Source organism: Aquarana catesbeiana, linkage group LG08 (assembly GCF_042186555.1).
Source record: "Aquarana catesbeiana isolate 2022-GZ linkage group LG08, ASM4218655v1, whole genome shotgun sequence".
Taxonomy (NCBI): Eukaryota; Metazoa; Chordata; class Amphibia; order Anura; family Ranidae; genus Aquarana; species Aquarana catesbeiana.
The window spans coordinates 304,049,445-304,062,596 of record NC_133331.1 but is presented as its reverse complement, the minus strand read 5'-3'; the positions used below and the strand labels follow the sequence as shown (position 1 = coordinate 304,062,596).

Here is a 13,152-nt window from a genome sequence, read left to right as displayed (position 1 = left end):
GGATGGTGGAGGAGAGCTGTTGGAGAATGTAGTGTGGATGGTGGGAGGAGAGTTGGATATGGAGGGACTTTAAATGGTGTGTTTTTAAATGTGTTATATTTTCGGTTATGAAATAGAAGAATGCAACAAGTGGCATTGATGAAGAAAAAAACAGAAGAAGTAGTTCTTTTATCCTCCATAAGATGGCGGTCTCAGCTATTGGTGGAACGCACAGACAGGAAGTATTGTATAGACTGGAAGTGATGTAAAGGTCAGATAGGAAGTAATTTAAAGTACACAAATCAGTTCTTGGTCTCATAGTAATTTGGCAGGAAGTAGAGAGGAGACATTGCTGGAACTGGCAGCAGAGGAGGTAATCAGATATTATTTTCTATTTACACCCAGTAACCCCCCCCCCCCCCCCCGTCATGTCCGTCCTCTTCCTCCATTGATTCTGCAATGTATTTTTAAATCCAGGGGAGTTTTTGACTACAACAACTTGCAAAAAAATGTTCTGGGGGAGAGTTGTCAGAAAATATAGTTTGGATGGTAGCGACGGGGAATTTAATTGTTCGAGCTTTAAATTTGTCCTGGAAATGTGCCTGTTTTAGAAAGAGAAAGGTTGTCGGTATTATGAATTTTTATAAAGAGTTGTTTAGTGAATAGTAAGTGAATGGGAGGAGAGAGGAGCAGGGATTATGACATTATGTGTAGGAGAGTTGTGAAGAGTATGACATGACAAATCGTGCAAGATAGGTCTTGTCTCTGCAATTAAAATGCAAACCTGACCGGAGAGGTGAGGAGGATTCTGGGAGGTCACATGACATCACTCTTATCTCTATTAATAAAACACAGACCTGACCAAAGAGGTGAGGAGGATTCTGGGAGATCTGTAGTGTAAATTGTTACTTTCTCTCTTTACACAGGATTATAAAGTAGTGAAGGAAAAATCTGGTGAGCCTTTAGTACCCAGCAGTGGTCTTCAAGGGACATCACCCATCACAGCGCCTTCACCTCACTGCCTGACAACAGAGGTAACCAGTGCCAAGAAGATTCTAGAAATCAGCAATGAGATCTTTGATCTGCTGACAGGAGAGGTGAGCGGTGCCGGGAATTCTGGGACATTATCCAGTAACAGACAAGGGATGTGTCTGGATGGTGACTGTATCATTGTGTGTGTCAGGTTCCTATAAGGTGTCAGGATGTCACTGTCTATTTCTCCATGGAGGAGTGGGAGTATTTAGAAGGACACAAGGATCTCTACAAGGACATCATGATGGACAATCAGCCGCCCCTCACATCACCGGGTAAGAGGAGACTTTATTGTAAAGGAGAGAGCAGTACGGAGGGTCCACCTAGATCCCCCATCATCTGATAAACACATAGAAACAATGTATTCAGTCAGTGTGTGTGTTTCCTACAGATGGATCCAGTAATGGGAACCCACCAGAGAGATGTCCCCGTCCTCTGTATTCCACACAGGGAGGTCACACCATCCCTCACCATCATCAGGTAGGTGGAATGAGCAAGCATAAAGACCTAAAACATATTCTAATCTATGGGACGATTTTCTATGTAATCTCTTGTTCCTTTTTACAAATGTATCTTATCATCTTTGGGATTTAGGGTGAAGAACTGAAAGACATCAAAGCTGAAATTAAAAAAGAAGAACCAATATTTGTGAGGGAAGATAAGCAATCTATGACGGAGGGTGGTCCTCTCTGTTCCTTTTATTCTTTGAAAGATCAGAGCCTCCCTCACCATGATCAGGTAGATGGAACTGAGCAGCTAGAACTTGCATGATAAGCTATGAGAGGGCATTCTTCTATGTTACTTCTTGTTCTATGAACTTTGGGGTTTAGGGTGAAGAACTGGAAGACATCAAAGTTGAGATTAAAGTGGAGGAACAGATGTTGGTGAGTGGAGATCAGCAGTCTATGGAGGAGGGGGAGATGATTATGAAAAGTAAACAGGAGGAATCTTCTCTACATACGGACACAAGTAAGTCATAAACTGTAAATATATAGCGACAGTTCTCATTTTTATTTATGAGTATAAATAATGTATTTAGATTTTTACAAGGTTTTAAAAAAGGACATATGAGGTTTACTCACAGAAAAAATATAAACCACCAGATAAAGAAAGAAAACCTGTATAAAGTTCGATCTAACTTCTCCCAATTTGGATAAAAGAATTGCTTCCTGATTTGATCCGATATATGATGACACTTCAGATCAACATATTACAATGACTTTGACCAGACTGATACTTCGCATGATAAGAGAGGTCAATCTCCATTCCTCTATATAATGTCATGTTCCCACAAATGAGGTGGAGATACAGTACACCATATGAAAGGTCCATCTCCATTCCTCAATATAATGTCATGTTCCCAACAAAGGAGGAGGAGATACTGTACACCATATGAAAGGTCCATCTCCATTCCTCAATATAACGTCATGTTCCCAACAAATGAGGAGGAGATACTGTACACCATATGAAAGGTCCATCTCCATTCCTCAATATAATGTCATGTTCCCAACAAATGAGGAGGAGATACTGTACACCATATGAAAGGTCCATCTCCATTCCTCAATATAATGTCATGTTCCCAACAAATGAGGAGGAGATACTGTACACCATATGAAAGGTCCATCTCCATTCCTCAATATAAGGTCATGTTCCCAACAAATGAGGAGGAGATACTGTACACCATATGAAAGGTCCATCTCCATTCCTCAATATAATGTCATGTTCCCAACAAATGAGGAGGAGATACTGTACACCATATGAAAGGTCCATCTCCATTCCTCAATATAACGTCATGTTCCCAACAAATGAGGAGGAGATACTGTACACCATATGAAAGGTCCATCTCCATTCCTCAATATAATGTCATGTTCCTAGTCTCTGTCTAGGTTTTGTATGTAACGATATCCCTCAAAGGATATATTGCTGGTACACTTGATTTTTCTAAGTATATATATTATTTTTTTAGGGTAGGATAAATAAGCTAGTGTTAGATAACACAATGGTCACTATGTCTGGTATAATCCCATTATTACAGTATGTCTATAGCTTGCCTCGGTGGTTGGGTGGGTAGGTGCTGTCCTGCTTGACCCCTCTGCCGAATGTACAAAGTTGGCCTGATGTAAGGCCCATGGGTTGTTTGGCCTATTTGTGGACTAAAAACTAATATGTTTCTCAATACCAGTCTTCTTATAGTTGACCACTCTGTCACAGTTCCTAATACCCTTTGGTGGATCTCCATGGATTTATGTCTTAATTTTGATTGATGACTTCTTATTTACTGTTTATGTTGACAGAACCATTTTGCACTCTTTTGTATTACATTAAAATGTTTTTTGTCATTCTGAAAATTGAATAAAGAGATTGAAACAGAAAGGTCCATCTCCATTACTCAATATAATGTCATGTTCCCACAAATGAGGAGGAGATACTGTACACCATATGAAAGGTCCATCTCCATTCCTCCATATAACGTCATGTTCCCAACAAATGAGGAGGAGATACTGTACACCATATGAAAGGTCCATCTCCATTCCTCAATATAACGTCATGTTCCCAACAAATGAGGAGGAGATACTGTACACCATATGAAAGGTCCATCTCCATTCCTCAATATAACGTCATGTTCCCACCAAATGAGATGGAGATACTGTACACCATATGAAAGGTCCATCTCCATTCCTCATTATAACGTCATGTTCTCAACAAATGAGATGGAGATACTGTATTCCATATAAAAGGTCCATCTCCATTCCTCAATATAACTTCATGTTCTCAACAAATGAGATGGAGATACTGTATTCCATATAAAAGGTCCATCTCCATTCCTCAATATAACGTCATGTTCCCAACAAATGAGGTGGAGATACTGTACACCATATGAAAGGTCCATCTCCATTCCTCAATATAACGTCATGTTCCCAACAAATGAGGAGGAGATACTGTACACCATATAAAAGGTCCATCTCCATTCCTCAATATAATGTCATGTTCCCAACAAATGAGGAGGAGATACTGTACACCATATGAAAGGTCCATCTCCATTCCTCAATATAACGTCATGTTCCCAACAAATGAGGAAGAAATACATATGGTTACAGTAAGGTCCATCTCCGTTCCTCAATATAACGTCATGTTCCCAACAAATGAGGAGGAGATACTGTACACCATATGAAAGCTCCATCTCAATTCTTCAGTGTGTTGTCATGTTTCCATGAAATAAGGCGGAGGAAGGTCCATCTCTGGTCTCACAATCGCAACATCATCAATGTACCCCAGTGTGATCTGAGTGCATTGCATCCTTTTATCTGGTTTATATTCATATTTTTGCGTTCTAATTGCCCCCAATTCCACGCCAAAGCTCTTAGAAAATATTTAGTGCTAGACCAACATATATAACATCTACAGTAAATGCAAGGTTCGGAAAATACTTGTGACGTTTATTGTAACATTGCTTGTCAACAGGTGGACACCATGTCCGGAATACCTCTGAGGAACATCTTCTTTTGTCTCCAGATTATAATACAGAAGATAATAACATTGTACAATATTCTCCAGGAGGAAATCCCGATACTAAATATGTATATCCCAGACCTTCCCAATTGGGGAGATCAATGGACCCCTCTAATCCTGAGGAACCTTCTGATCAATCCCACACAATGACTTCAGAAATCCACGGTGCGGAGAGATCCACGGATACATCCAATCCCCAGGAATCTTCTTTAAGCTGTGAAGGAGTTCACACAGGAGAGAGTTCCTTGTCATGTTCGGTGTGTCAGAAATCCTTCTCCCACAGAAAAGCACTTCTAACGCACGTTAGAAATCACAAGCGCGAGCGACCCTTTTCATGCCCAGAGTGCGGGAAATGCTTCCCCGAGAAAAACCTACTTATTATCCACCACAGAATTCATACTGGAGAGCGTCCTTTCTCATGTTCAGAGTGCGGGAAACGTTTCATTAAGGTAGGAGATCTCCATAAACATCAGAAAACCCACACGGGTGAACGCCCTTTTTCATGTTCAGAGTGCGGGAAAAGTTTTACTCAGAAAAGCTCACTTCTTACACACCTGAAAAGTCACACAGGCGAGCGGCCTTTCTCGTGTTCAGACTGCGGAAAATGTTTCAGCCTGAAACACGTACTCCTATATCACCAGAGAATTCACACGGGCGAGCGTCCTTATTCGTGCTCGGAGTGCGGGAAAAGCTTCACCCAAAAAGGACACTTTCTTTCACACCAGAGAATTCATACAGGTGAGCGTCCTTATTCATGTTCAGAGTGCGGGAAATGTTTTACTCAGAAAGAAACCCTTCATAAACACCAGCGATGTCACACGGGTGAACGTCCCTATTCGTGTTCAGAGTGCGGGAAATGTTTCACTCAGATACAAGCCCTTCGTAAACATCAGAGATGTCACACAGGTGAGCGACCCTATTCGTGCTCCGAGTGCGGGAAAAGTTTTACAGAGAAAAAAGTACTTCACGCACACCAGAAAAGTCATACGGGGGAGCGTCCTTTCTCATGTTCAGAGTGCGGGAAACGTTTCAGTGAGAAAGGAAGCCTTCATAAACACCAGAGAACTCACACAGGCGAGCGTCCTTTTTCATGTTTAGAGTGTGGGAAATGTTTTAGTGAGAAAGGAAACCTTCTTATCCACCAGAGAATTCACACGGGTGAGCGTCCTTTTTCATGTCCAGAGTGCGGGAAATGTTTTACTATTAAACAACACTTCCTTAAACACCAGAGAAGTCACACAGGCGAGCGCCCGTTTACTTGTGCAGAGTGCGGAAAATGTTTTAGTCAGAAAGGAAACCTTAATAAACACCAGAGAATTCACACGGGTGAGGGTCCCTATACATGTTTAGAGTGCGGGAAATGTTACACTCAAAAAGAAAGCCTTCAAAAACATCAGAGCTGTCACACAGGTGAACAGCCTTATTCATGCTCAGAGTGCGGGAAATGCTTTACAGGGGAAAGAGGACTTCTTGCACACCAGAAAATTCACACGGGAGAGCTGTCTTTCTCATGTTCAGAGTGCGGGAAATGTTTTAGTGAGAAAGGAAACTTTCTTAGACATCAGAGAACTCACACAGGTGAGCGTCCTTTTTCATGTTCAGAGTGCGGGAAGTGTTTCGGCGATCAAGCAAACCTTCTCAAACACAAAAGAATTCACACAGGTGAGCGTCCTTTCTCATGTTCAGAGTGCGGGAAATCTTTCACTTTAAAGCAGCACCTTCTTACACACCAGAGAATTCACACGGGGGAGCGTCCTTTCTCATGCTCAGTGTGCGGAGAATGTTTCACATTAAAACAACACCTTATTAAACACCAGAAAAGTCACACGGGTTAGCGTCCTTTCTGGTGTTTAGATTGTGGGAAATGTCAAAGTGTGAAAGCAAAACTTTTTGCGCTCTGTGCCACATGAGGGCGCACCATTTTTCATGTTCAGAGTGTGGGAAACAACATTGGAACACAGTGTTTGGGATTTTTCAGGTGCTTTACATCAGACGACACCTAATTCATTAAAAATTCATCATTCGTTCAAACATAAATTAAATTTAGGTTCCAAATAAAAAGGTTTGAAAACATATAAAATAAATGTCTGGTGTCACCCCAACCTCACCTCCATCCCCAATACGATACATATATACAAAGGATTCGCCCTGGGACTTTAAATGAGGTGAGTATGGTTAACCTGTTTTGAATAATTCAAGTGATATATCAAAAAAAATGTGGGAATGACCAGTAGTGGACAATATATATATATATATATATATATATATATATATATATATATGCCCTGAAGAAGCTCAGTGGGTGAAACACGTCGGGATTCTGTCATCATACCACCACCTTGAAAAACAGGAACTATATGAAATGATACTAAACATTTTTATTTGTATACAAAGGATTTGCCCTGGGACCTTAAATAAGGTGGGTATGGTTAACCTGTTTTGAATAATTCAAGTGATATATCAAAAAAATGTGGGAATGCTATGACCAGTAGTGGACAATATATATATTCCCTGAAGAAGCCCAGTGGGCGAAACACATCGGGATTCTGTCATCATGCCACCGCCTTGAAAAACAGGAACTATATGAAATGATACTAAATGTTTTTATTTGTATACAAAGGATTTTCCCTGGGACCTTAAATGAGGTGAGTATGGTTAACCTGTTTTGAATAATTCAAGTGATATATCAAAAAAAATGTGGGAATGACCAGTAGTGGACAATATATATATATATGCCCTGAAGAAGCTCAGGGGGCGAAACACGTCGGGATTCTGTCATCATACCACCGCCTTAAAAAACAGGAACTATATGAAATTAGACTAAACGTTTTTATTTGTATACAAAGGATTTGCCCTGGGACCTTAAATGAGGTGAATATGGTTAACCTGTTTTGAATAATTCAAGTGATATATCAAAAAAATGTGGGAATGCTATGACCAGTAGCGGACAATATATATATATGCCCTGAAGAAGCCCAGTGGGCGAAACACGTCGGGATTCTGTCATCGTACCACTGCCTTGAAAAACAGGAACTATATGAAATGATACTTAACGTTTTTATTTGTATACAAAGGATTTGCCTTGGGACTTTAAATGAGGCGAATATGGTTAACCTGTTTTGAATAATTCAAGTGATATATCAAAAAAATGTGGGAGTGCTATGAACAGTAGCGGACAATATATATATATATCCCCTGAAGAAACCCAGTGGGCGAAACACGTCGGGATTCTGTCATCCTACCACCGCACTACCAGACACTTTTGGCGCTATTTTGGCACCATTCACATTTATACAGCGATCAGTGCGATTAAAAATGCATTGATTACTGTGTAAATGTGACTGGCAGTGAAGGGGTTAACCACTAGGGGGCAGTGAAGGGGTTAAGTGTGTCCTAGGGAGTGATTCTAACTGTGGGGGGGCTGGGATGTGTGACACGACACTGATCACCGCTCCTGATTACAGGGAGCTGTGATCACTGTCCTGTCACTAGGGAATGGGGAAATGCTTGCTTATATCAGCATTTCCCCGTTCTTCCTCTCCGTGAGACGATCGCGGGTATCCCCGCGGACATCGAGTCCGTGGGACACGTGATCATACTCACAGAGCTCACAGGAAAGTGCAGCGTTCAATAGCAGATGTGTGCTGCATGTTGATCCCACATACTGTGAGGATCCCTCGCCCCCCCGTGTTGTCTTCACTAGTTGTTCACTTTCCGGGCCCACATAAGCCACCTGTGGTCATACATAATCCAATCTGGTTGGACGATAGCAGGAACACCTGTTTTGAATAATTCAAGCTATCTGTTCAAGTGATATATCAAAAAAATGTGGGCATGCTATTAACAGTAGTGGACAATCTATCCCCTGAAGAAGCCCACTGGGTGAAACACGTCAGGTTTCTGTCATTATAACACCACCTTGAAAAACAGGAACTACACTATATTACCAAAAGTATTGGGACACCTACCTTTACACGCACATGAACTTTAATGGCAACCCAGTCTTAGTCCGTAGGGTTCAATATTGAGTTGGCCCACCCTTTGCAGCTATAATAGCTTCAACTCTTCTAGGAAGGCTGTCCACAAGGTGTAGGAGGGTGTCTATGAGAATATTTGACCATTCTTCCAGAAGCGCATTTGTAAGGTCAGGCACTGATGTTGGACAAGAAGGCCTGGCTCGCAGTCTCCGCTCTAATTCATCCCATAGCTGTTCTACCGGGTTGAGGTCAGGACTAAGAAGGCCAGTCAAGTTCCTCCACAAACTCGCTCATCCATGTCTTTATGGACCTTGCTTTGTGCACTGGTGCGCAGTCATGTTGGAACAGGAAGGGGCCATCCCCAAACTGTTCCCACAAAGTTGGGAGCATGAAATTGTCCAAAATGTCTTGGTATGCTGATGCCTTAAGGGTTCCCTTCACTGGAACTAAAGGGCCAAGCCCAACTCCTGAAAAACAACCCCACACCATAATCCCCCCTCCACCAAATGATTTGGACCAGTGCACAAAGCAAGGACCATAAAGACATGGATGAATTTGGGGGTGGAGGAGCTTGACTGGCCTTCAAAGTCCTGACCTCAACCCAATAGAGCACTTTTGGGATGAATTAGAGCAGAGGCTGCGAGCCAGGCCTTCTCATCCAACATCAGTGCCTGACCTCACAAATGCTCTTCTGGAAGAATGGTCAAACATTCCCATAGACACCCTCCTAAACCTTGTGGTCAACCTTTCCAGAAGAGTTGAAACTGTAATAGCTGCAAAGGGTGGGCCAACTCAATATTGAACCCTACGGACTTAGACTGAGATATAGTGTATATCTGTATCTATTATGGCCAGAAAAAGAACATTTCTTGAATCAAAGTAGTCAAGAAACTTCCATGTCTAGAATGTCTTGAGAAGGGCACACTAGGACAACAGTTTCACTCTTCTCCTTGTCCTTCTATCCCTGTGCAGCTGCTCTTTTCGATTTCTATATAGTATATGCCTCCTGTGGTCATACATAATCCAATCTTGTTGGACAATAGTAGGAACACCTGTTTTGAATAACTCAAGCTATCTGTTCAAGTCGTATATCAAAAAAAAAATGTGGGAATGCTATGACCAGTAGCGGACAATAAATATATCCCCTGAAGAAGCCCAGTGGGCGAAACACGTCGGGATTCTGTCATCATAACACCGCCTTGAAAAACAGGAACTATATGAAATGATACTTAAGTGTAAACATTTTTATTTGGAACCTACATTTTAATTATTTTTGAATAAATTAGGAATTTTTAATGAATTAAATGTCATCTGATGTAAAGCACCTGAAAAATCCCAAACGCACGTTTCCAAGTTTGCCTAATTATATGGGACATGGTGCTGTAATTCTGTGGCGATTCACCCACGCTCTCTTCTACCAGAGTACAACATCTGCCGATGCTCTTGGAAAAATGTACTGTAGCATTTAACAGGTAGGACTAATTAGTCTTTAGAACAATTGTATAATTAAAGTTAGCAAACAGCAATCCTGTGGGGAAGCCCCTCATAATGAAGAGGGCAAGAGCGCAGACCCAGGAACCCAGGAGATGCATGCAAGGGAAATTTTGTACGTAGCATAATGAACCTCTAACTTTTTTTTTTTTTTTTTGGAGGAAGGGGAGGATGAGCCCAAGTGGGATGTTATGCATGCGTTGGCATGTTGGAAATATTGGAGTTTTTAGGGACATACTTGAGTTATAGACCTTTAGGGAATACATTCTAGGTATACGACCTTCTCAATAAACAGTGTTGACTTGACCACACACAGATGACACTATAACGGCGCCATAGGACTAAACTGTGGTAATACATGGGCAAATCTTGCTATACATGGACAACCTGTTGGCAGCGGTGACAATGCGTATGGTAAAGAAACAACAAGCAATTGTGACATTAGGTGGACAACCATACCAATACGGGGGGAAGAAATGAGCCCATGGCCACCACGAAGATGCAGGAACAACGCCTGGAGCCCGGTCTGCTTATTATTTGTTTTTGTGGTTCCTCTGGACTGAGGAGGAGATGCATCACCTGGAACCTGAGAAATCTTCACATCTTATACGGTGCCAAAGGGTGATCTTGTTGGGAGAACATCTGGACCTGGAGAAAGGCCTTGGCTGGGCTAAAGCCACAAGCGCTCACAATCCCTTGTAATGAGGGATCAATAGGAGCTGGTAAGCGAGCCTTTCAGCTGTTGGTGGAGGCACTGATATTTAAGATCACTACGGTGGTGGATGGTGGAGATTGACATCAGGATTTATTTTGACATCACTTGTGGATCATCTATAATATATATATTATACATGATTGAATAGCGCGACCTTTATCTATTTTATGCTTATTATTTGTGTGTATACCCACAACATCCATTCAGTATTATCTGTCACCTTTCTTAATAGATTACTATTGGTCGCACATCATTGTTTTTTGTTTTTTTTTGCTCCACCGAAGAAGCTGGCCTTTCATGGTCCAGCCAATGTGCTGTATGATTATTCCAATTTTATTTTTTTATTTCAATTTAGTTTCCTACTTGGTTTTATTGCTGTTATTGTGATTTTGTAAAATAAACTTATACACTTAAAAAAAACATTCTGTTCCGAGTCCCTTTTTTTTAATTTTATTTAAACAATAACTATAATTTTTTGTGTCAAGCTGGCTACGGCAGGCTTGACAAAGGGGCATGTTCAACCCCCCCCGAAACGCGTAGCCACGCGTATGCTGCAGGCATCACCCCGGTACAACCACTTGACGTACAGGTACGTGATTTTGCGTTAAGTAGGACTTACAATTTTTACCATACTATCCCTGTGTTTGTTTCACTCACATTAAATTAGATCATGATCTTGTGGTTTTTTTTTGTTGCTTTTTTAGTTACATATGGAAAATGTACATCAGTTAACCACTTCCGGACTGCCCACCGTCGTTATACGTTGGCTGTTTGAAGAGGAGTTTCGTTGTTATGGCAGCAGCTGCCCTGTTTCCCCGAAAATAAGACCTAGTGTGATTGTCGGTGATGGCTGCAATATAAGCCCTACTCTCCAAATCAGCCCTAGTTAAAGTCCTTGTAGGTCTTATTTTCAGGGTAGGGCTTATTTTTGGGGAAAAAGGGTAGGGCTTATTTGGGGGGGTAGGGCTTATATTACAGCCATCACCGACAATCACGCTAGGTCTTATTTTGGGGGAAACAGGGTAGCTGCCATAACCCCGTTAACCTCTTCTTCAGTGAGCAGTCCGGTTTAACATAAAAGTGGTCTCTGCAGCGGATCCGCCGCGAGATCACTTTTATCGGCAGTGGGAGAGAGCCCCCCCCCTCCCGCCGCGCTCTGGTGCCCTCCGCCGCTTACCAGAACCGTCGACAGCGGCGGAGGTGATCAGATGTTCTTCTTGTGGCCTGACATGGAGACGAGTGAGGAGAAGATGGCCCCCCACCCGTCTCCATATCATTGCAGGGCGGAAGCGATGTTGAAAGGTCACTTCAGCTCTTTTTTTTTTAAATGACTTTTTTTTTTTAAATGACTTTTTTTTTTTTTTTTTTTTTAAATGACTTTTTTTTTATTGCATTTTAGGGTAAATATGAGATCTGAGGTCTTTTTGACCCCAGATCTCATATTTAAGAGGACCTGTCATGCTTTTTTTCTATTACAAGGGATGTATATACATTCCTTGTAGTAGAAATAAAAGTGACACAATAATAAAAAGTAAAATAAATAAGAAAAAAAAAAAAATGTAAACGATCCCGTCCCGATGAGCTCGCGCTCAGAAGCGAACGCATACGTGAGTAGCGCCCGCATATGAAAACAGTGTTCAAACCACACATGTGAGGTATCGCCGCGATCGGTAGAGCGAGAGCAATAATTCTAGCTCTAGAACTCCTCTGTAACTGAAAACATGCAACCTGTAGAATTTTTTAAACGTCGCCTATGGAGATTTTTAAGGGTGAAAGTTTGTCACCATTCCACGAGCGGGCGCAATTTTGAAGCGTAACATGTTGGGTATCAATTTACTCGGTGTAACATTATCTTTCACAATATAAAAAAAAATTGGGCTAACTTTACTGTTGTCTTATTATTTAATTCAAAAAAGTGTATTTTTTCCAAAAAAAAAGTGCGCTTGTAAGACCGCTGCGCAATTACGGTGTGACAGAAAGTATCGAAATGACCATTTTATTCTCTAAGGTGTTAGGAAAAAAATGTATAATGTTTGGGGGTTCTAAGTAAATTTTCTAGCAAAAAAAAAGTTTTTAACTTGAAAACAACAAATCTCAAAAAGAGGATCGGTCCTTAAGTGGTTAAAATGCAAACAATAAAAAAAAACACAATCATTTGATAGTTTTTAATATTCATAAATGTGTGAAAATAAAGAAAAATATATACAGTACTAAATTATTTCTCCATATTTTTACATATTTCATCAGTATAAACAGGAATTGTTCGTTTTGTATCACATCTTCGCCATCTTAATTCACACCTTTGACATTGCTGCTAAATTTTGTTGTACAGTTTACGGATTCAATGCCAAACCTTCCGTCAGTCCTGGGTTCTGCGAAGATGTTCCAGATTGCGACACAAATCCTGCGGGGGGAGGGGGGGTGCAGTCTTTTGCATTGTTCTGCGGC

At 41.2% G+C, this 13,152-nt stretch overlaps 1 protein-coding gene and 1 pseudogene across 1 annotated transcript in view; one reads left to right on the top strand and one right to left on the bottom strand.

Moving 5' to 3' along the window:
* Positions 1 to 13,152, bottom strand: part of LOC141106882 (uncharacterized) — a 159,625-nt gene that overhangs the window by 100,152 nt on the left and 46,321 nt on the right. Inside the window, 1 exon segment of the mRNA XM_073597810.1 lies at positions 1,814 to 1,850. Coding sequence (XP_073453911.1) covers positions 1,814 to 1,850 — 37 coding nt within the window.
* On the top strand, positions 275 to 8,379 carry LOC141105064 (uncharacterized; annotated as a pseudogene).